General features: G+C 38.1%; 1 protein-coding gene across 1 annotated transcript in view; it reads left to right on the top strand.

Moving 5' to 3' along the window:
• Nucleotides 1-6,662: 6,662 nt before the first annotated feature.
• IDO1 (indoleamine 2,3-dioxygenase 1) overlaps nucleotides 6,663-25,091 on the top strand; it is a 19,682-nt gene continuing 1,253 nt past the window's right edge. The window contains exons 1-9 of the mRNA XM_011960668.1: nucleotides 6,663-7,385; nucleotides 12,181-12,276; nucleotides 12,394-12,513; nucleotides 13,115-13,233; nucleotides 14,394-14,408; nucleotides 16,875-16,974; nucleotides 17,812-17,929; nucleotides 19,053-19,104; nucleotides 19,555-19,703. Of these exons, the coding sequence (XP_011816058.1) occupies nucleotides 7,299-7,385; nucleotides 12,181-12,276; nucleotides 12,394-12,513; nucleotides 13,115-13,233; nucleotides 14,394-14,408; nucleotides 16,875-16,974; nucleotides 17,812-17,929; nucleotides 19,053-19,104; nucleotides 19,555-19,703 (856 nt within the window). The 5' untranslated portion in view covers nucleotides 6,663-7,298. The remainder of the gene's footprint in view (nucleotides 7,386-12,180; nucleotides 12,277-12,393; nucleotides 12,514-13,114; nucleotides 13,234-14,393; nucleotides 14,409-16,874; nucleotides 16,975-17,811; nucleotides 17,930-19,052; nucleotides 19,105-19,554; nucleotides 19,704-25,091) is intronic.

The following is a 25,091-nucleotide window of genomic DNA, read 5'->3' as shown; positions in this document are numbered from 1 at the left end:
AAAATTAAAAAATGAGTAAATTAGGTAAATACAAATGGAGTAAAGGTTTACTAAAAAATTTATTATAGTTTCAAAAAATTTTTTGGTAATTGTCACTCTTAAAGTCTTAAGGTCATATTATGTTAAATTAGGTAATAGTGAATCATGAAATATCTGAGTTATTTCTAAGTTATAATACTGACACATCAATTATTAAGCATAAGTTTAAGTCTGAATACTCTGATACCTTATTTTGCTGTGATATAGAAAAGATAAATATATTTGAATCTCTTGATAAACGTGTAAAATTGAGGAAATATTTTTAAGAATTATAAAATGGTTTTCATTTACAAATACTGATATGAAAGAGTTCCTTCCTAAATTTTCACTAAAAATTAAGATACTAACAGTTAAATTATAATTAATATATGTAATTAAAACCACTAAAAATAAGGTAAATAATTTTGTATGAAAAGTGTATACAAAAAAAAGGCAACATACGTTTTTGGTGAGAACATTTACAAGGAAGGCATGAGCATGTGGTTTGTCAAAGGAAAAGCAAGTTTGTCTAGTTTAGAGGTGACTTAAAGGTTGTTTCAGACCAAGCACAGTGGCTCGTATCTATAATCCGAAAACTTCGAGAGGCCGAAGTGGGAGGATTTCTTGAGGCCAGCCTAGGCAACAGAGGGAGACCCTGTCTCTACAAGAAAACAATTTTTTTAAAAAAAATTAGCTAGGGTGGTGGTACACACCTGTGGTCTCAGCTACTGTGGAGGCTGAGGGCTGAGATCGGAGGATCACTTGAGCCTGGGAGATCAAGGCTGCTGTGAGCCACAATCAGGCCATTGCACTCCAGCCTGAGTGACAAGACCCTGTCTCCAAAAAATTAAAAATAAATAAAAGTTGTTTCAGACTAAGTGAATGGAGAAAAAAATGATATAGGTAAAACTAAATGCATATAAAGAATTTTTAAGAAGAAGAAAAGTAGGAAAAAATTATAATAGGTTATAGAAAGTTTATGAGAATTTTATCTTGTGTGCAAAGCTGACTGATATCAGAGAAATTTGTTTATACGTTTTCATTAAAATTAGCTTTAGTATTTAAAGTACACAAAGACAAAGCTAGTGGTTGATTTTCTCTTTTAAACAATATTTTTGCATAGGATTAATAAAAAGAAAAGATTTTTGTACATGTTCCGAGAAAATGAAAAAAAAAAAAGAAGCAAGAAAGAGAAACAGATTTTGTGGGCCTCATGTCTTGTCATGCTTCTTCAGAAGGTGTTTTGATTATTTGGAAAACTGAGTCTCCTGTCAATCAAACAGCAAAGGTTTTTGCTTATTGAAATCTTCTAATTATCACTTTGGCTAAATGAATGACTATTATTTTTTCATCAGAGCTATGATCCTATTTTGATCGAGTATTTGAAACCTTTAGCATATTTGAGAGGCTTCTCACAATTATATTTCAAAATCTAAAATTAAGTATTTTTGACCTCAAACTAACTTTGAGATATTCCAAAAATCTGCTGAAGCTTCCAAAATAAATAATAAACCAGCTTATTTGATATGTTCAATTATGTATAAAGATTTTCAAATAAGAAATAACATTTAACCTTTTTAAAATTATATTCGTATTGTCATGTTATTTGTATTTACTCCAAAAGCATATGAGATTCCTAAAAATTGTATTTGTCTTGTTATATGTTATTAGTCATAATTATAAGTATTATGTTAAAGTGTTGTAGGACATAAAAAATGACGTAGTTTTCTTGTTAATTCCATCTTTAACCATGGCCATTTTTAGTCTTGCTCACAATTAATTTTTTTATGCTGATCCTTTTATTCTGAAAGCTCTTTGCAAATCCTGAAGTGTTGTGTCTTCAAGAAAGTTCATGGAAAGGACTGTATCAAGTACTCTTGGCCGGACTCCATGGCTCATGTCTGTAATCCCAGCACTTTGGGAGGCAGAGGTGGATGGATCACTTGAGGTCAGGTGTTCGAGACCAGCCTGACCAACACGGTGAAACCCTGTCTCTGCTAAAATAAAAAAAATTAGCTGGGCATGGTGGCATGCACATGTAATCTCAGCTCCTCAGGAGGCTGAGGCAGGAGAATCGTTTGAACCCAGGAGGTGGAGGTTGCAGTGAGCCAAGATCGTGCCATTGCACTCCAGCCTGGCCAAGAGCAAAATTCCATCTCAGAAACAAACAAACAAACAAACCAAAAATAAACAGAACAAAAAAAACAAGTACTCTTGAATGCAAATTTCTTATAATTTTAAGATTGTATTATAGGACTGAGTAAACAATTTCGGAACTCTTAATTTTTAAAAAGTCATAAAATTGTTAACATCGAGCAAAACAAGAATTAATTACATTGGACTAATGTAATTTTAATTACTTTTTTGTTTAAAATATTGCTGATTATTTTTATGTTTTGCTTTACAGAGTTAAGGAAACTGTTGGTTCTCTTAAGCTTTACAGAAATAGGTAAGTATACTTTTTTGAACAAAATTGAAACATTCACTTTTCTCTTTATCTACTCAATCCTGAAGTTGGAAACTATTTATGAGTATTTCTATTTTATGGCAAAATAGTTATTTGAATAAGTTCAATAAGAATCTGTTCCCTTTTGCCACAGAACACAGCTGGAGATTCTTGTTATTTTACCAAGGCTTTGACTGAAATGCTATATTTTCAGATATGAACAGACAGCTTTAAGAAACTGAGGTTGATATTATGAAGCCCATAGGAGCTTTTGGAAAAACTGGTCTAATATCTTAAATACACGGTTCACACAGTGGGCTTGTGGTAAGTAAGCATGTCACTTTCTGACATCCCAGGAACCTCAAGTTATTTTGGGGACCTTGAGAAAAGAGAAATTCACTAACATGTACAGGTATTACTGACACAGTCTAAGAGCAAATCCAATCCTCGGCTTGGCTTCCTAGCCTGAAGAGGTTTCTAAAAGTTTAATCTGAGATTCCTTATGAAAAATTCCTGCAAACTAAACTTAAAAAGAGCCTGTGTTACAAATCGATATGCTTACTGCACTTTATGCAAATAATGAGGCCAAGTACAATAAGACTAAAACTTAATATGCAAATAAAATGGCTTTACTTTTATTTATCCTTGGTAGAAATGGGGGACTGAAGAGAGAAAAATCATGTTTCAGGAAAGAAAAAAACAAAACAAAAAAAACCTATAATTAGATTCCAGTTCATTGTTTGTTCTTTCTTTCTCAGTTTTTTTATTTGCCTATAATCTAAACTAAATCCTAAATTGTTAGTCCTATCAAAATCTGTCTTTGAACCTCCAGACAAGCATTTTCAATTTTCCTCCTACATTTCTGACTTGGAATCATAAATGTTAAAATTCCCTTTTTCCTAAGACTCTGCAAGCTGATACTAGCCAACTTGGCTTTAAAGAAAAATCACTGCAATGTTTTATAAATGGGCAAACTTTGCACACAAGCTACAATCCAGGAAAATCTGTCAGATGGCTCCTGATATTCTCAGCTGTCCTCCAGACTTTAGAAGAAACTAGTTTGTAAACTACTCCAAGCATTAACCTTTGTTTTTCTTCCAATTCTGTAACAATGGCTCTTACTATAGATCTTTTTGTCTGCATTATATATAGAGTCTTAGCTTTAAGATCCCATCTACAAAGCCATCTCCTGAAATAAAACAAAACTGGTCTTTTCCCAGAATTGAGAAGACTAATTAGACTGGCCTTTTCCCAGAAGTGAGAAGACTGGTTTAATGAGATCCTTTGCCATTCAGCTACTAACTCAGTTTTTCTCTCCACAACTACCAACTCAACTTTTTGTGTATGAAACATTAGGAAAGTTTCAAACAGGGATACTGGGGCTCAGAAATGGACACCCAAAAATATGGCAATTGGATATGCCGGTTGCTTCAAATTAAAGGCTCCTGGAGGCCAGTAGACACTGGAAGAAGTCGTTCCCTGAAGTTCTCTTACTTGCCTTAAGTCCAGATCTGCCAAAGAAGAAAACAATTACCTCGGTTCCCTTTTCTGTGTTTTCATTAACTTAACTCATGTTACGGAAAGAATGACTAAAGTCTGTCAACACACCCGGACAGACTTTCGTCACAAACCATTGCCTTCTATTTCAGTCCAATTCCATTTTATTTTATTTTTGAGACGGAATTGCGCTCTGTCGCCCAGGCTGAAGTGCAGTGGCACAATCTCGGCTCACTGCAACCTCCACCTCCCTGGTTCAAGTGATTCTCCTGCCTCAGCCTCCCAGGTAGCTGTGATTACAGGCGCATGCCACCATGCCCAGCTAATTTTTTTGTATTTTTAGTAGAGACAGAGTTTCTCCTTGGCCACGCTGGTCTCAAGCTTCTGACCTCAGGCAGTCCACCCACCTCAGCCTCCCAAAATGCTAGGATTACAGGCGTGAGCCACTGTGCCCAGCACCTGGTTATTTTTTAGTGATTTTTAGATATCTATAAAAACAATATCAGTACTTTGAGGCCTAAGATGATGTTTTCTTCCTTAAGGGAGTATTTAATTTTGTTTTGTTCCGGCAACTAAGGGCCTTGATTAGCAAAACCTGAATCACCTTAATTCCCTTCCAGAGATATCATGAAAGTTTCCTCTAAGCCAATTATAAAAGTAAAATTAGTTACTACAAGCAAAGTTTTTAGAAAATTCCTGACTCTAGTAAGTGCCCAGAAAAATTTGAATGTAATTGATTTGCATGAAAAATGCTGTAAAACATAATCACATAAATGTTAATGGTGAATTCTGTGATGTTGGTATTTCCATGAGTTTTTTCGTTCTCCTTGCAGGCTGTAAATTATTTTTTAAATGAAAATTCTTTTATTAAAAACAGCTACATTTTATAAATTAGTATAACATAATGGTAGAGAGAAATGCAGATGTATTAGAAAAGATGCTCTATTGAAAGGAGACACATTTGTGTTTCTCATGGCCTTGAATGAAGGTCCCTCTGCCGATCCTCTCATAATAGTCCTCGTGTCAGTGAAGTCCCCCATGAAACTGGATAACAGGATTTTAAGGCAGAGATGCTCATCAGGCAAATGGAAATGAAGTCTAGAGCTGTGAAGATAAGTCAGGCAATGCAATAATTAGAGAGAAAAAATAATGTAAGCTATCAAAGAAAGATGTATACAAGGGAGACAGAGTCACATAAAGTCTCAGATGTAAGAGACCATAGAGCAAAAGGCTGAGTTCTGGCTTTCAGGAGTTTTCTAACATAAGCACCTGGTCACCAGTTAAAAGCTAAGGAGAAAGATGAACAATCAGTATGAGATCATAAAACTAACATACTTTTCTAAAAATATGTGAAATGAGGTTTTTAGGGAGGTAGAGTTATGGCTGAAGAAAATCAAGGCGAATGAAGACAAGATCAATTGAAAATGTAGTTTCAGAAATAGCAAAGAAGCCAAAGTTTGAGGAAGTTAAGTGGCTAGGGATAAAATTGAGGCACTAAAGCATTATTGGTTCTGCAGTCAAGGGTAAGATCTTTTTTTTTTTTTTTTTTGAAACAGAGTCTCACTTTGTTGCCCAGGCTGGAGTGCAATGGCACAATCTCAGCTCACTGCAACCTCCGCCTCTCGGGCTCAAGCAATTCTCCTGCCTCAGCCTCTCCAGTAGCTGGGATTACAGGCACATGCCACCATGCCCAGCTAATTTTTGTATTTTCTGTAGAGACTGGGTTTCACCATGTTGCCCAGGCTGGTCTTCAACTCCTGACCTCAAGCGATCTGCCCTCCTCAGCTTTCCAAAGTGCTGGGATTACAGGCATTAGCCACTGCTCCTGGCCCAAGGGTGGGATAGATTTAGTGAGATGACTGGATAAACAGAATCAAGAAAAAGCTTCGTCAAAAACTTACGCTTCTTAAAAACTTAATCCCAGGACAGAATCATCTAAAACTTTGTTCCACGTCTTCACTTTGACTCACCCATAAAAACTTCAAGTACAAAGAATGAAAAATCTTCGGAATAACCACATATTTTCTAATGCTCAATATTTTATTTGTATTGTTGTCTTCTAAACAGATATGATAGGTCTTCATGATTTTTTGTTTTCCTTGAACTGATTCCCAAAGTATTAGTCTCATGAATCATGCATTCACAAGAAACACAATCATTGCATTCTCTTTGCTGTATAATTTTGGTTTCAGTTTTGCTTACATTTCCTATTCAAGGAACATTTTCCTCCAAAACGGCATTTGAAAAAAACAGCCAAAATGTAGTAGAGAATAGCGCGAGAGCTATTCTAGACTGTAACGAAAGCCATCTGCTATCACAATTTAATTTATTTCAAGTACTGATAAGCTGATGACAAAACAGCATTGTCTTTTAGTTTACTCACACGAACTATTTCTCTTTTCTCCTTTTGATCATCTAGAGGAACAGGCGACCTTGGTTTCTGCTTTAGCTTCCTTGTTCTCATTAGATCGAACAATGCCTCTAAAGTGACCACAGATTTGCGTTCAAGCTGAAAACCTTTACCAAATGCAGTCTTGATTTGTACTTTGAAAAAAACATTTGCAAGGTATTTTATCCTTTTCTCCAACTTTTGACATATTACAAAGTACCCAAATATGCCAGACTGTTGCCTCATCAGCCCCTGGCAGTCAGGTACAGTTAGATGCAAGGCAATCTTCCTAAAAGTTACTTACTAGAAATGTGAGAAGGACAAATGCTATCACTGGAAAAACTGACAAAAGTCTCAATAGGAAAAATAAGGAAGTGGAGAGTTACTATGTTTCTAATTTTTCATGTGCTTCTATTTTTTTCCTGCTTCAGAGCCATTGACTAATAGTTCAGTGTATCACAGGATGCGTTTTGGTCTGCTGAAACATGACACATATTTTCAAAGAACCATGGAAGCCTAAAAGACAGCCAATGAGAAATAACTAAATGAGAGTTTAGGACTGTAGCTTTCATTTTCATTCAAAGATTTAAAAGTCTCCATAAAGTAAAATGTTCTTCTCCGGCCACTTGTTTTCATAGTGCTGTGTTTTCCTTCAGGCCTTTCTGGCTTCCCATACAGCAGGAAGAAAACGATGTGCTTAATGATTACAAATTTGATATGGAATACACACTTTCAGTTTCTGCATATGATGCACAGAGATGCTTTTGTGGTTTTGCTGTTTTTCATATTACAAATAAAGAAACTAGAAAATGAAACCATTCCAAAAGTGGAAGTAATTTCTCACTGCCCCTGTGATAAACTCTGGTCATTGGCTGTGGCAGCAACTAGTATAAGATGCTCTGAAAACTCTTCAAACACTGAGGGGCACCAGAGGAGCAGACTACAAGAATGGCACATGCTATGGAAAACTCCTGGACAATCAGTGAAGAGTATCATATTGATGAAGAAGTGGGCTTCGCTCTGCCAAATCCACAGGTAAGAGAAGGCACTAAAATGTGGGAAAATGCATATTCTTCTCATTTCTTACCTGGCCAAGTTAACTTATACTAAACAACTGTGGTTCAGTAACTTCTAGTAAACAAACATATAAAGCAGTGTAAACATTAGAGAGAGACCTGTGATAACTGCATCTCACTTAATTTGTCTTAAATTTTCTCCCTAGAAATGGAGTCATCTATGTATTTCTTACTTACCTAACATGGATATGGAGAATGGTGGGAAAGGAAACTATAGAAAGTGTATCAGCTTTACATAAGAATTATACAGTAAAATACAAACAAAGAGGTTATTACAGTTGTATTTTGAGAAGGTGTTTTGAAAAAGCCAGAGTTTTAAATGAGCCATGAGTCAAAGAGAAATCCCTTTCTCTTAGGGATATACCTTAAATTATAAAAAACATGTGTTTCTAATTTGATGGGGTTTATGAGATTGCGCATCAAGCACCTTCCATGTTATATGATCATTGCTTGCTATTTACTGAGCATAAGATTCAAGCGAGGGTCTGAACTACCTTTTTCTTGTTTGCAAGTTTTACCTATAAAGTGCAAGCTATGTGGAAAAAGCGTTTGCCTTAAAAACTGTATTTGCTAATGTGTCTTCTAATGAATGCTATGTAAACCAATTTATCGTCAATATTTTAATTATCAAATACAGCATTTTTCTAAGCAATTTACAAATTAACCCTTTCCATTCTCATAGCCATCCCAAAAGGTATGTATGTTATTTATTTATTTTTATTATTTATTATTATTATTATTTTAGATGGAGTCTTGCTCTATCACCTGGGCTGGAGTGCAGTGGCACAATCTCGGCTCACTGTAACCTCTGCCTCCCAGGTTCAAGCAATTCTCCTGCCTCAGCCTCCCAAGTAGCTGGGATTATAGGCACCTGCCACCACGTCCGGCTAATTTTTGTATTTTTAGTAGAGACGGGGTTTCACCATGTTGGCCAGGCTGGTCTCGAACTCCTGACCTCAGGTTATCCACCGGCCTTGGCCTCCCAAAGTGCTGGGATTACAGGCGTGAGCCACTGCACCCAGCTAGGTATTATGTCATTATCCTCATGTTCCTAATGAGAAGTATAAGGCATGAAGAATGTAATTGTCAAACTATGTTGCTAGCAAGTGCCAGAGGTCAGTTTGAGCCTAAGCAGCCTGTCTTCAGAGTCTATGATCTTAAAACCATTATTCCACATTGCCTCTCTTAAGAAGGGACAATAAGACACTACTTTTCTCCTTTCTTTCAATCTTCGGTTTAACAAGGTACATGGGATTCCAGGAGAAGATTTCTATGGACATGTTATGATAATTCAGTAGACGAGTACATTTTTGTTTGTAGCTCAAACAGTTACAGTCCACATACTGGAGAGCACCTTTAAATACAGCAAATGTTTAGTCAGAGATTCCAACCTAACTGTGCTTAGAAATGAAATCCTGCAAACACTTTGGTGATACCGGGAAATTTAAAGCATCTACCTCCTGCCAATCTAATTTTCCTCTTTGGATTGTTAATTTAAAGAAAATGAAGAGTGTGCTTTAATTTTATTGCCAAAAGCACTAGTTTGCTTTATTCATGCAAATCAGTAATACTCAAACTTGCTATTTGCCCGCATACCCACAAAAATGCCAGGACTAGATGGTTTCAAAGGTGTACTTATCAATGGTACAATAAAACCATCTTTTTCAGAAACTACTAAACTTTATATCATGGGGTTTTTTTTCTCAGAGATTCGGTTCTACTTAAAAATACAACAATTTTGATAATTATGAATACCTGTAGAACAGATTCCAAGGGGTAAAGCAAAACCACAAAAGAAAGCAAACAAAACTCTTCCTTGGCTACTTAAAAAAAAGATGCTCAGCCGGGGGCGAGTGGCTCACGCCTGTAATCCCAGCACTTTGGGAGACCTAGGCGGGCAGATCATGAGGTCAGGAGTTCGAGACCAGCCTGGCCAACACGGTGAAACCCCGTCTCTACTAAAAAAATACAAAAATTCGCTGGGCATGATGGCATATACATGTAATCCTCACTACTCAGGAGTCTGAGGCAGGAGAATTGCTTGAACTTGGGAGTTGGAGGCTGCAGTGAGCTGAGATCATGCCACTGCACTCTAGCCTGGGCAACAGAGACTGTCTCCAAAATAATAATAATAATAATAATAATAATAATTCTGACAAGGTGTGGTGGCTTCTACCTGTAATCCCAGCACTTTGGGAGGCTAAGGTGGGTGGATCACTTGAGGTCAGGAGTTTGAGACCAGCCTGGCCAAAATGGTGAAACCCCATATCTACTAAAAATGCAAAAAAAAAAAAAATTACCCAGCGTGTTGGCGTGCCTGTAGTCCCAGCTACTTGAGAGGCTGAGGCAGGAGAATTGTTTGAACCTGGGAGATGAAGGTTACAGTGAACTGAGATCACGTCAATGCACTCCAGCCTGGGTGACAGAGTGAGGCCCTGCCTGAGAACAATAATAATAATAGTAATTCTGCTAACTGAGATGCTGAAGAAGCTAGATTTACTGTACTGGAAACATGAAAAAAAACTATTGGTTACTTTTCTTTCTTCACTGAAGATCTTTCCTAGAAATTATGAACCAAAAAATATTCTTATTTTATCTCTCGTAATCTATCTGCTTCTTAGTCCAAAGGAAAATAATATGTTTTCTGATTCCATATAGACACAAGGCACAATCTCTAATCTAGCAGAATTTGAATGATCCTCAGTATGATTCATTATTAATTTATATTATACCATTTAGGGATCCTCTGCACCACAGCATATAACTTATTACATTTTATACTTGCTGAAAATGCTATCAAATAAAATGCTAATCACGGTACAGAACAAAAAAGTATGTCTGTTATTTGGGGAAAAATCAGAACAATCAAAAAAGTAAGATGTGCTAGACTGTGAAATACAGAATAAAAACAACAAAAATACATTTATTACATTTCTTTCTTTCTTTTTTTTTTTTGAGACAGAGTTTCAATCTTGTTGCCCAGACTGGAGTGCAATGGCATGATCTCCGCTCACCGCAATCTCCGCCTCCCGAGTTCAAGTGATTCTCCTGTCTCAGCGTCAGTAGCTGGGATTCCAGCTGTGTGCCACCACACCCAGCTAATTTTGCTTTTTTAGTAGATACAGGGTTTCTCCATGTTGGTCAGGCTGGTCTTGAACCTCTGACCTCAGGTGATCCACCTGCCTCAGGCTCCCAAAGTGCTGGGATTATAGGCATGAGCCACCCCGCCTGGCCTACATTTACTTCTAAAAGTACTACAGCACAGTTGGGGCAAAAAGTTCAGAGCAAGAAAGGTGGCTAAGTAGTGAAGTACACTGCCTAGATTTTCATTGCTAAAAATCTGCCCCAACTGATTAAGGCTGGACAATTACATGCAGATGTTGAAAATGTTAGGATTTTATACTGTATTTATCTTTTTGTTTCATAGCTTACTTACAATATTAACTTTATTTTGAAGCTCAAAACTTCACCCATGTTGATTTAAGTTAATCTTTCCATTTGCACTTAATCCTCATGGTTCAACATTGATTACCTTAAGGGTGTACCTTGAAACTACCTGGTGGAGTAGGCATAGAAACAGGGTATAGGGGGAGTTGCTCAGGGATCTATATCTCATTTTAGGAAGGTTCCTATGTCTTTTTATTTGTGTATTTCCCCTTGAGATGAGATTATAAATATGATAAGCTCCAAAGAGAAACTTTTATTTGAGTTTCATTTTTACTTAATGGGCAAAAACAAGCCTATAGTGGAACCAAAGTAGGTAATCAACATGAATACATACAGCACCCGCTATATGCCCAGCACTATGCCAGGGCTTGTAAGAGATACAAATTAAATGCACAATACAAACCTTGCCATTATGTAGCAAGGTATAAAAAGAGAATGTATGTAAACTGTATAAGCCTGGGTTTCCTTATTTATGATACAGAGATAACTTCTTGGGCCATTACAATAATTAAATACATATACTATATATATATGAAATTATTGAGCAGAGTGCCTAGTCCACTACTGACATTTAACACATCTCATTTTTCTTCCATTCAAAGAACTTAAAATCTAGCCAAGATAAGCCAAAGTAGGCCAGGCACAGTGGCTCATGCCTGTAATCCCAGCACTTTGGGAGGCCGATGCAGGCAGATCACCTGAGGTCAGGAGGTCGAGACCAACTTGGCCAACATGGCAAAACCCAATCTCTACTACAAATACAAAAATTAACCAGGCACGATGGCTCATGCCTGTAATCCCAGCTACTTGGGAGGCTGAAGCAGGAGAATTGCTTGAACCCAGGAGGCGGAGATTGTAGTGAGCCAAGATCGCGCCACTGCGCTCCAACCTGAGCGACAGAATGAGACTCCAATTCAAAAAAGAAAAGAAAAGAAAAAAAAAAAAAAACGAAAGTAGCAGATAATAATTGTTTAACAATATGAAAAGGCGTAATCCGTAGAGTTTAAAATGGAGATTAGTTTCAAATAGAGTAGTCAGGAGGATTTTAGTGAAACCTTTGAGGTGAACTTTGAAAAGCTGCAAATGGCAGTGTTTGAAGAGAGAGGAAGAGGTGGAACACAGAAAGGGTCTTCAGCCCCATGTGTGCAGAAGACAAGACAGAGGCTAGTGTTTCCAGACAGGTAAGCCATGTGCCAGGGCAACACTGCACAAAATGGATGTGGGGGCAAGGCATACTATCAGTGGGAAGCCAAAGCTACAGTAACTGCTACTAGTAAATAAAAATCTTTTTTGTTTGTTTTTTCAAGGAAAATCTACCTGATTTTTATAATGACTGGATGTTCATTGCTAAACATCTGCCTGATCTCATAGAGTCTGGCCAACTTCGAGAAAGAGTTGAGAAGGTTTGACATATGTATTACATTTTTGTTCTTGTGTAACTTCTTAATATTGTTAACTTGGTTTTGAAGCATAAAACATCACCAAGATTGATTTGAGTCAATTGCTCCATTTGTTTTCAGTTAGACATGCTCAGCATTGATCATCTCACAGACTACAAGTCACAGCGCCTTGCACATCTAGTTCTGGGATTCATCACCATGGCATATGTGTGGGATAAAGGTCATGGAGACGTCCGTAAGGTTTGGAGATTTTCTCAGATTTCTTATACTATGTGACAGATTTTTATCTAATTTACATTTAACTTTCCAAAAATTTTCTAAAAGTATTATAACTGCATTGGTCAAAGTTTCAATAACAGGACAAAATGAAAAAGAAAATATGCCCTGGCTTGACATGTCAACTGTTATCATTATTATATTTTTAAGTCTTTTACTTTATTTTTCATCCTGTATTTTATCTGGCAACCCTAATTACATAAAACTAATACAGACTGCAATATCTAACCTTTAAAACACATATGGGCTTCCCAGCACTTTGGGAGGCCAAGACGGGAAGATCACCTGAGTTCAAGAGTTCAAGACCAACCTGGCTAACATGGCGAAACCCCATCTCTATGAAAAATACAAAAACTAGCCAGGCATGGTGGCAGGTGCCTGTAATCCCGGCTACTCGGGAGGCTGAGGTGGGAGAATCACTTGAATCTAGGAGGCGGAGGTTGCAGTGAGCCGAGATCCTGCCACTGCACTCCAGCCTGGGCGACAGGAGCGAGACTCTAGCTCAAAAAAACAAAACAAAACAAAACAAAACAAAAAACAAACCTAACTACTGTATTTTAATCAGGTCTTGCCAAGAAATATTGCTGTTCCTTACTGCCAACTCTCCAAGAAACTGGAACTGCCTCCTATTCTGGTTTATGCAGACTGTGTCTTGGCAAACTGGAAGAAAAAGGATCCTAAAAAGTATGTAAAGAGTGAGAACAACAGGAATTTTTGGAGTGTGTGCCAATTAAATAAAACAGGAGTTGTTCATTGGCTTAATTTTGGGCAGCACAGTTTTCCTCTCAGTTGGATATGGTCCCTCTCAGTTCCTCAGTTGGGTACGGTTTCTTGGACTGCTGTGTCTACCACTACAAATGTACACATATGTGACAGGTGTATAGTTAACACAGTAAAATGCACAGATCTTAAGTGTTCAGCTTGAATTTAACTGTTACATAATTGCATACACCCACCTTTCTCAGTAAGATACACAATATTTTTATCACCTCGGAAAATTTCTTGGTACTTCTTTCAATTCCCTTTCCTGCCACAGACAAATATATTCTTATTTGCCTTATCAAAAAGTAGATGATTTTTGTTATTGGGTTTCATATCAATGAAACCATATAGTATATGGCTTCTTTTGATTAGCATGTTTTTGAGATACTATTAATTTAATTTTTTAGCAGCCAATTGTGGTTAAGAGTCAACACATCTTTAATTACAGGCAGCAATGACTGGTTTTTCAGAACAGTCTGCTCAGGATGTAGGTGATTTTTACCCTTCAGGCATGAGATCTGCTACAATAAAGGAAAGGGAGAACCAAAGCACATGTCTCTGGGTGTGTGCCTGTAGAAGAATACTCTGCAAATGGGAATACCATAAAATAAAAGGATTCGATCTAGAAAGTTTCTTCTTATTAAAAATTAGTTTTTTAAAAAAAAATTAACCGGGAATGGTGGCATATGTCTGTGGTCTCAGCTACACAGGGGGTTAAGGCAGGAGGATCGCTTGAGCCCTAGAAGTTGAGGCTGCAGTGAGCTATGTTCGTGCCACTGCACACCAGCCTGGGTGACAGAGTGAGACTCTGTCTCAAAAAAATAAAAATAAAACAATTAATTTTGACTGTCCATGTGTGTTCCTTGCACATTTGATTATTTAATTCATTTGTAAGTTATTAAGTTAAATGTTTGTAATGCCTACTGAAGAAATATTTTTAAAACTTTTTCTTTTACCTGACTATGTCTTACCTCTGATAGTAGTATTCAATCAAATAGCAACAACTCATCATTATTTGCTGTTAAATTGATTTTCTTTCTCTCTTCCAATTTGGCCCATTGCTTCATGGCTGCTTTCATAAGGCCCCTGACTTATGAGTAAGTATCTGATTCTTGTTTTAGTCTAAGAATTTGCTATTTATAGTTGAATGTAGGTTTATCGATAGACTCCAAATGCATTTTTAAATGATTAATTAAATTCAGCCAAAAAAATAATTTCAGTGATTATTTAGAGAACAAATAATCTCAGTCTTTAATTGTATCTATGATTGTGTTACAACTATGTCTATTTGATATTATAGCTATAGATATACACAAGAATATTACTCAAATACATCTATAGGAAATTAATATGCAAACATACAAAATGCACATACAACTGTGTATCTATGACTTAATAACTCCTATGTCCATAACTAGTTACCATTGTCAATAAGTAATCTTATACCAACTTTTTCTTTTTGACCCAATCCTTACTACTTTTGACCTATAATATATACTAAACATAGGCTAAGAGGTGGAAAAACTGGGCTGGGTGCGTGGCTCACACCTGTAATCCCTGTACTTTGGGAGGTCAAGGCAGGCGGGTCACCTGAGGTCAGAAGTTCAAGACCAGCCTGGCCATCATGGTGAAACCTCATCTCTACTAAATATACAAAAAAATTAGCTGGGCATGGTGGCAGGTGCCTGTAATCTCAGCTACTCAGGAGGCTGAGGCAGGAGAATCAGTTGAACCCAGGAGGTGGAGGTTGCAGTGAGTGGAGATCACGCCACTGCATTCCAGCCTGGGTGACAGAGCAAGACTCCATTTCAAAAAAAAAAAAAAAAAAGAGATGGAAAAACTAAGGTAAGTATCATCAGTACAAACCCACCTTGGTGAAGCTAGACTAAACGAAGAGGAAAGGCAGTATATGAAAATTATGCAAACTGCGATATGATTAAGAGAAGGCTTAAGAAGATAAAGTATTGGGATCCCTAACCAAATAAAAGGAGTGATGCGGGAGCCCTTGAAGCAAGTTATTTGAGCAATTAGCTAGAGGAAAAAGGTAAGAGTATTCATAGCAGAAGAAACAGCAAAAGTGAGGCCTTGAAGTGATAAATATCTTGGTGTATTATCAAAGCTGGAGGATGGCTGATGTCACTGATAATAAATGATAAAAATAACAGTGTGAGAAAAAGATTATTTTTTTTTTTTAAAGATGGCTGGGCAAAGCAGGTGGATCACCTGAGGTCAGACATTTGAGACCAGCCTGGCCAACATAGCGAAAACCCTCCTCTTCTAAAAATACAAAAATTAGTGGGGCATGGTGGCACATGCCTGTAATCTCAGCTACTCAGGAGACTGAAGCAGGAGAATAGCTTGAACCCAGGAGGCAGATGTGGCAGTGAGACAAGACTGTGCCATTGCACTCCAGCCTGGGCGACACATCTCAAAATAATAATAATAATAATAATGGTAATCATAAAAGATTATGTAGGTTTTTTTAGTTATGATAAGGAGTTAAAACAGTATCTTAAGATAAGGGAGAAACTGGAAGGTTTTTAAAAAAGAGGATGACATTAACAGTCAGTCCCACTTTACACCAAGGCAGACGATGTCATATCTTGCTCAAGGTCACACAGCAAGTAAGTTGCAGAGATGGTCTGGCTTCAGACACCATGAATTTAAGCACCACAAAACTCGCAGATATATAGATAGACTATGTTTGCACCAATGCCCAAACTTCAATTAAAAAGAAAAACAGGGTCTAATCAGTTATTTGAATTCCGCAGTCAACTCCTTTGCAAAGCAGATAAACCACTGAGAAATTGAACTAGGCTCACAAATTAAAATATGAATGGGAATATAATTATTTAAACAAAAGATTACCTTTTAAAACTCTACCTCACAGATATCTCTGTAAACATTGAGTATATACGTATGGTAATATAAATGCCTGTGACAAGTTAACGGGATAATAGAAACAGAACTAGTTTGGGAATTTCTAGTTCTGTTTTTTTTTGTTGTTGTTTTGTTTTGTTTTGTTTATTTGTTTTCTGAGACGAGTCTCGCTCTTGTCGCCCAGGCTGGAGTGCAATGGAGTGATCTTGGCTCACTGCAACCTCCGCCTCCTGTGTTTAAGTGATTCTCCTGCCTCAGTCTCCTGAGTAGCTGGGATCACAGGCGCCGACCACCACGCCCACCTAATTTTTGTATTCTTAGTAGAGACGGGGTTTCACCACATTGGCCAGGCTGGTCTCGAACTCCTGACCTCAGGTGACCAACCCGCCTTGGCCTACTAAAGTGCTGGGATTACATGTGTGAGCCACCATGCCCGGCCCTAGTTCTGAGTTTCAACATGAAATTTTAGGTCTCAGTTTAGTCTACTTACTGTTAATTATGTGATCTTAGACAATGGGCCTAACAACTGAGTCTTAATATTCCCAACTACATAATGGAGACAGTAAGGCCTGCCACACTTCTCTCATAAAATTATGTTGAAACTAAAATAGGATAAATAAAAATGTCAAAAAAATCCCATAATTTTTGCTAAACTTCTTGCCTTCCTTATCCAATTTCCTCAGGAACATGGATGTTTTGTTCTCATTTCGTCATGGAGACTGCAGTAAAGGATTCTTCCTGGTCTCTCTATTGGTGGAAATAGCAGCTGCTTCTGCTATCAAAGTACGTCTATCCTCACTTCAAGATTTGTATGTCAATTTACGTAAGCAGAGCAATCATTTCGGAGCCTAAACTATACTAAGCATGAGTTAACTTTATCCTTAACAAATACCACATGGGATCATTTAATCGGGAGTAAAGGATCAATTATTTATTTTTGTGTATTACTAAAGTATAAAATCTCAGAGCCATATACTTAAAATCCAACTTGAAACCTCTGTAGGAAATAACATTTTTCAATAAAATGTGGCTTTGGAACTACGATACAGTGTCATAAATTCAATAGTTTTGATTATCAAAAATAGAAATGAAACATGTACGACTATATAAATATCTCTAAATTAAATGCTATGTGAATAAAAACAAATCCAAGCTTCTATAAATATAAGGAAATTAGTCAAATAGGGTGTCCAGCCCAGGAAAGAAATGTAAAAATCCCAAATTTAATTTATGGATTAAGACGGGGGAATTTGGCCAGGCACAGTGGCTCACGCCTGTAATCCCAGCACTTTGGGAGGCTTAAGTGGGCAGATCACTTGAAGTCAGGAGTTTGGGACCAGCCTGGCCCCCATGGCAAAACCCCGTCTCTACTAAAAATATAAAAATTAGCCGAATTAGCCGGGCACTGTGGTGGGCGCCTATAGTCCCAGCTACTTAGGAGGCTGAGGCAGGAGAATGCTGTGAACCCTTGAGGTGGAGCTTGCAGTGAGCCGAGATCGCGCTACTGTACTCCAGCCTGGGCAACAGAGCGAGACTCCGTCTCAAAAAATAAAAAATAAAAAGAAAGAAAGAAAACCTTAAATGTTTGTTTTTTGTTGTTGTTGTTTTGTTTTGTTTTAGGTAATTCCTACTGTATTCAGGGCAATGCAAATGCAAGAACGGGACACTCTGCTAAAGGCACTGTTGGAAATAGCTTCTTGCCTGGAGAAAGCCCGTCAAGTGTTTCAACAAATGCACGGCAAGTAGTGTGTGCAGTGCAATAGTCTAGGCGGACAAGTCAAATGTTCCAGATGTAGAATAGTTGAAAAAGGGGAAGCAAAAAGCAACTACCACTTAGTATGTTTTCACTTTAGGTATTTTATCTTACTAAACCATTACACTTTCTATGTGGTTGGTTTCATTATCTCCATTTTACAAGTAAGGTCATCTAAATTCAGAAAGACAGGATAAATGACTTCAGATTCCACAGGCAGTAAATAGTGAAACCAGAGTTCCAAGCTGGCTCTATTTAATGCTAAGGAACTTCCTTGCCTCCCACTAAAAACCTTTGAGAAACTTTCTACATGGGAGGGTGGTTTTAAGTTCCGGAAAAAAAAAAAAAAAAAAACTTCTGCTTAATAAGAACTCTTTCCTAATTCTGTTTCTTCACAAATTAAGAAACGACGCAGAAAAGTCATTGAGCTCAAAGTTTGTTGCGAAATTAACAGCTAAAAAACTACACCCCAAAAAACACACAAAAAGGTATATAAGCAGTAATTTGCAATAGGAAATCTGCCCTACTGAACAGAGTCAACAAATATCTGATTGTTTATCTCTGGGTTTTGAGTTATTGCTATTTAGTCCTTGGCAAGAAGTTACATTTTCAAATCAAGTAGGGTAGGAGGCTAAGTGCGGTGGCTCATACGTGTAGTTTCCAGCTACTTGGGAGGCTGAGGTGGGAAGACTGCTTGAACCCAGGAGTTGAGGCTGCAGGCTGCAGTGAGCTATGATCACTACATTCCAGCCTGAGCGATGAAGTGGGACCCTGTCACCAAACGATTTTTTAAAATTTTGAAAATAGAGAGGGAGATCTAGTTTCTGGGCTTTTGTTTTGGTTTGTTTTGTTTTTGTCTTTGGTTTGTTTCTTTATGTAAACTCTTTATCTGTTACGTCAGTAAGCACTAAGTTTACAGTTTAACGGGCCTCCTGGAAGAGGGCAGGAGAGTGAACGCTTATAACCACAGGGGCTTTGTTTAGCACAGACTGACCTAATGCCTTTTCCTGCAGCCTGTGCCGAAATCTGTTATCAGTTGTACATGACACCTTGATTTCCCTGTATACCTCTGATGCTGCTTAATTAAACACATTCCATCTTTTTACAGATCACGTAAACCCAAATGCATTTTTCAGTGTTCTTCGCATATATTTGGCTGGGTATGTAGTCTTATGTTTGAATTTGTTTGCTCTCACTTAACAAAGACCACCACCAAATTCTCTTGGATGGTCCCTAATATCCATTGGGTTTGACTAACAATTTATATCCAAAAAGTCATATGGTAGAAAAAGACTAGACAGTTCTGTTATCACTTGGCCAGGAATGTATTGGAGGGTGAGACAGGGAAGCTAGTTATTTTAAAAAGAGTGGTCTGTGCTAGTGCAAAGCTAAAATTCCATTCCTAGAATATTTATGCCAAATCTGCGCAGGATTATGTTATTTATCATCCTCATGCATGAAAATGAGCAGGGGCAAGGGGGCATGAAAGAAAGATCATGAAATACATCTCTTGTCACCTTCTATTCACTCCTAATGCAAGATTTGATACCTGAAAATTAGCAGTTAATCTAAAGAATGATTTTTCTTTCTTTCTTTCTTTCCTCTAATAGCTGGAAAGGCAACCCCCAGCTATCAGACGGTCTGGTGTATGAGGGTTTCTGGAAAGACCCAAAGCGGTTTGCAGGGGGCAGCGCAGCACAAAGCAGCATCTTTCAGTGCTTTGACGTCCTGCTGGGCATCCAGCAGAATGCTGGTGGAGGTGAGTGGAAAATAGCAAGAAATAATCATCTCTTATGTGAACACAATAGTATTTGGATATCTAGAAAGCACCTTCCCATCAGCATCTCATCTGAGCTTATCTGATGGTTTTAGCAGAATCAGGCAAGTAGGGATTTGGTTGCCATGATCCCACTTTAAAAATGAAGATGCACAAACTTAATAAGAGTCAGTGACTGGTTCCTTGTGAACCAGCTAGAAAGTGGCAGAGCTGGCCGGGTGCGGTGGCTCAAGCCTGTAATCCTAGCACTTTGGGACACCTAGGCAGGTGGATCACCTGAGGTCAGGAGTTCGAGACCAGCCTGACCAACATGGTGAAACCCCATCTCTACTAAGAATACAAAAACTAGCCGAGCATGATGGTGGGTGCCTCTAATCCCAGCTACTCAGGAGGCTCAGGCAGGAGAATTGCTTGAACTCGGTGGGAAAAGGTTGCAGTGAGCCAAGATTGCGCCACTGTACTCCAGCCTGGGCAAAAGGGTGAAACTCTGTCTCAAAATAAAAATAAAAAATAAAAGGCCAGGCGCGGTGGCTCACGCCTGTAATCCCAGCATTTTGAGAGGCCAAGGCGGGCGGATCACAAGATCAGGAGATCGAGACCATCCTGGCTACCACGGTGAAACCCCGTCTTTACTAAAAATACAAAAAATTAGCCGGGTGTGGTGGTGGGTACCTGTAATCCCAGCCAATCGGGAGGCTTAGGCAGAAGAATGGCGTGAACCTGGGAGGTGGAGCTTGCAGTGAACCGAGATGGCGCCACTGCACTCCAACCTGGGCAAGAGTGTGAGACTCCATCTCAAAAAAATAAATAAATAAAAATAAAATAAAATAAATAAAATAAAAGTGGCAGAGCTTTCCTCACACCCAAGTTCCATCTTGAAATCTGAACATGTCTATAAAGAGTGGTTGACTCCAGTGAAGTCATGTTCTGAAAATGTATGATCAGACTCAGAAAGAGATAGTCACCTGCAAATGAGACAGGGCTGTTAGTGGGGAGATAAAGACCTCAGTGACAAGCAGAGTCTGGGCCCTGGTCTTGTTCAGCTGTCCCGTGACCCCAGCCACCCAGAGAAATGCCTGAACCAAAGTTTAAAGATGAGCCACATTCATTGTATGCCTTCTAGGGGCTTAGCTGGAGGAGAGGAATAAGCTCCAAGAAGAATTTTTTAATTTTCTCTGTTTTGTTAAACTTCTGTTTAATAGTCAAAGGGGAAAGCATCAGGCTGGGTAAAAACATGAGTTTTTCTTAATTTGACCACTTATTTTTTTAATTTTTTAATCATATTTAATTTTTTTATTTTATATTCAGGGGATACATGTGCAGGCTTATTACACAGGTATACTGAGTGATGCTGATGTTTGGGCTTCTAATGACCCCCTCACCCAAGTATAGAACATAGTGCCCAATAGGTAGTTTTTCAACCTTTGCTTTCCTCCCTTCCTCCCTCCCCTATTTGAAATGCTCCCTGTCTATTGTTCCCATCTTTGTGTCCATGTGTACTCAATATTTAGCTCCCACTTATCGGTGAGAACATGTGGTATTTGGTTTTCTGTTTCTGCATTAATTCACTTAGGCTAACTTAAGCTAATGGCCTCCAGCTGCTGCCTCCTTGTTGCTGTGGAGCACTTGATTTCATTCTTTTTCGTGGCTGTGTAGTATTCCATGGTGTACATGTACCACATTTTCTTTGTCCCATCCATCGTTGATGGGCACCTGGGTTCATTCCATGTCTTTGCTATTGCCGAACACTCATTTAAACACAGTCTCTTAAACTCTCTTAAGAATCAGTCATAATCTGTCAAATGCAGATTATATATGCCCTTGTCTATACCATCAGCTTCTTACAGTAGAAAAGAGAGAAAGAAAGTGCAAACAAAGGCCAGGTGCAGTGGCTCAAGCCAGTAATCCCAGCACTTTGGGAGGCCGAGGCAGGCAGATCACCTGAGGTCAGGAGTTCGAGACCAGCCTGGCCAACATGGCGAAACCCAATCTCTACTACAAATACAAAAATTAACCAGGCACGATGGCTCATGCCTGTAATCCCAGCTACTTGGGAGGCTGAAGCAGGAGAATTGCTTGAACCCAGGAGGCGGAGATTGTAGTGAGCCAAGATCGCGCCACTGCGCTCCAACCTGAGCGACAGAATGAGACTCCAATTCAAAAAAGAAAAGAAAAGAAAAAAAAAAAAAAACGAAAGTAGCAGATAATAATTGTTTAACAATATGAAAAGGCGTAATCCGTAGAGTTTAAAATGGAGATTAGTTTCAAATAGAGTAGTCAGGAGGATTTTAGTGAAACCTTTGAGGTGAACTTTGAAAAGCTGCAAATGGCAGTGTTTGAAGAGAGAGGAAGAGGTGGAACACAGAAAGGGTCTTCAGCCCCATGTGTGCAGAAGACAAGACAGAGGCTAGTGTTTCCAGACAGGTAAGCCATGTGCCAGGGCAACACTGCACAAAATGGATGTGGGGGCAAGGCATACTATCAGTGGGAAGCCAAAGCTACAGTAACTGCTACTAGTAAATAAAAATCTTTTTTGTTTGTTTTTTCAAGGAAAATCTACCTGATTTTTATAATGACTGGATGTTCATTGCTAAACATCTGCCTGATCTCATAGAGTCTGGCCAACTTCGAGAAAGAGTTGAGAAGGTTTGACATATGTATTACATTTTTGTTCTTGTGTAACTTCTTAATATTGTTAACTTGGTTTTGAAGCATAAAACATCACCAAGATTGATTTGAGTCAATTGCTCCATTTGTTTTCAGTTAGACATGCTCAGCATTGATCATCTCACAGACTACAAGTCACAGCGCCTTGCACATCTAGTTCTGGGATTCATCACCATGGCATATGTGTGGGATAAAGGTCATGGAGACGTCCGTAAGGTTTGGAGATTTTCTCAGATTTCTTATACTATGTGACAGATTTTTATCTAATTTACATTTAACTTTCCAAAAATTTTCTAAAAGTATTATAACTGCATTGGTCAAAGTTTCAATAACAGGACAAAATGAAAAAGAAAATATGCCCTGGCTTGACATGTCAACTGTTATCATTATTATATTTTTAAGTCTTTTACTTTATTTTTCATCCTGTATTTTATCTGGCAACCCTAATTACATAAAACTAATACAGACTGCAATATCTAACCTTTAAAACACATATGGGCTTCCCAGCACTTTGGGAGGCCAAGACGGGAAGATCACCTGAGTTCAAGAGTTCAAGACCAACCTGGCTAACATGGCGAAACCCCATCTCTATGAAAAATACAAAAACTAGCCAGGCATGGTGGCAGGTGCCTGTAATCCCGGCTACTCGGGAGGCTGAGGTGGGAGAATCACTTGAATCTAGGAGGCGGAGGTTGCAGTGAGCCGAGATCCTGCCACTGCACTCCAGCCTGGGCGACAGGAGCGAGACTCTAGCTCAAAAAAACAAAACAAAACAAAACAAAACAAAAAACAAACCTAACTACTGTATTTTAATCAGGTCTTGCCAAGAAATATTGCTGTTCCTTACTGCCAACTCTCCAAGAAACTGGAACTGCCTCCTATTCTGGTTTATGCAGACTGTGTCTTGGCAAACTGGAAGAAAAAGGATCCTAAAAAGTATGTAAAGAGTGAGAACAACAGGAATTTTTGGAGTGTGTGCCAATTAAATAAAACAGGAGTTGTTCATTGGCTTAATTTTGGGCAGCACAGTTTTCCTCTCAGTTGGATATGGTCCCTCTCAGTTCCTCAGTTGGGTACGGTTTCTTGGACTGCTGTGTCTACCACTACAAATGTACACATATGTGACAGGTGTATAGTTAACACAGTAAAATGCACAGATCTTAAGTGTTCAGCTTGAATTTAACTGTTACATAATTGCATACACCCACCTTTCTCAGTAAGATACACAATATTTTTATCACCTCGGAAAATTTCTTGGTACTTCTTTCAATTCCCTTTCCTGCCACAGACAAATATATTCTTATTTGCCTTATCAAAAAGTAGATGATTTTTGTTATTGGGTTTCATATCAATGAAACCATATAGTATATGGCTTCTTTTGATTAGCATGTTTTTGAGATACTATTAATTTAATTTTTTAGCAGCCAATTGTGGTTAAGAGTCAACACATCTTTAATTACAGGCAGCAATGACTGGTTTTTCAGAACAGTCTGCTCAGGATGTAGGTGATTTTTACCCTTCAGGCATGAGATCTGCTACAATAAAGGAAAGGGAGAACCAAAGCACATGTCTCTGGGTGTGTGCCTGTAGAAGAATACTCTGCAAATGGGAATACCATAAAATAAAAGGATTCGATCTAGAAAGTTTCTTCTTATTAAAAATTAGTTTTTTAAAAAAAAATTAACCGGGAATGGTGGCATATGTCTGTGGTCTCAGCTACACAGGGGGTTAAGGCAGGAGGATCGCTTGAGCCCTAGAAGTTGAGGCTGCAGTGAGCTATGTTCGTGCCACTGCACACCAGCCTGGGTGACAGAGTGAGACTCTGTCTCAAAAAAATAAAAATAAAACAATTAATTTTGACTGTCCATGTGTGTTCCTTGCACATTTGATTATTTAATTCATTTGTAAGTTATTAAGTTAAATGTTTGTAATGCCTACTGAAGAAATATTTTTAAAACTTTTTCTTTTACCTGACTATGTCTTACCTCTGATAGTAGTATTCAATCAAATAGCAACAACTCATCATTATTTGCTGTTAAATTGATTTTCTTTCTCTCTTCCAATTTGGCCCATTGCTTCATGGCTGCTTTCATAAGGCCCCTGACTTATGAGTAAGTATCTGATTCTTGTTTTAGTCTAAGAATTTGCTATTTATAGTTGAATGTAGGTTTATCGATAGACTCCAAATGCATTTTTAAATGATTAATTAAATTCAGCCAAAAAAATAATTTCAGTGATTATTTAGAGAACAAATAATCTCAGTCTTTAATTGTATCTATGATTGTGTTACAACTATGTCTATTTGATATTATAGCTATAGATATACACAAGAATATTACTCAAATACATCTATAGGAAATTAATATGCAAACATACAAAATGCACATACAACTGTGTATCTATGACTTAATAACTCCTATGTCCATAACTAGTTACCATTGTCAATAAGTAATCTTATACCAACTTTTTCTTTTTGACCCAATCCTTACTACTTTTGACCTATAATATATACTAAACATAGGCTAAGAGGTGGAAAAACTGGGCTGGGTGCGTGGCTCACACCTGTAATCCCTGTACTTTGGGAGGTCAAGGCAGGCGGGTCACCTGAGGTCAGAAGTTCAAGACCAGCCTGGCCATCATGGTGAAACCTCATCTCTACTAAATATACAAAAAAATTAGCTGGGCATGGTGGCAGGTGCCTGT

This window comes from Colobus angolensis, unplaced genomic scaffold, assembly GCF_000951035.1.
Source record: "Colobus angolensis palliatus isolate OR3802 unplaced genomic scaffold, Cang.pa_1.0 Scaffold52, whole genome shotgun sequence".
NCBI lineage: Eukaryota > Metazoa > Chordata > Mammalia > Primates > Cercopithecidae > Colobus > Colobus angolensis.
Note: the sequence above shows the minus strand (reverse complement) of the source record. Positions and strands in the feature narration are given on the sequence as shown.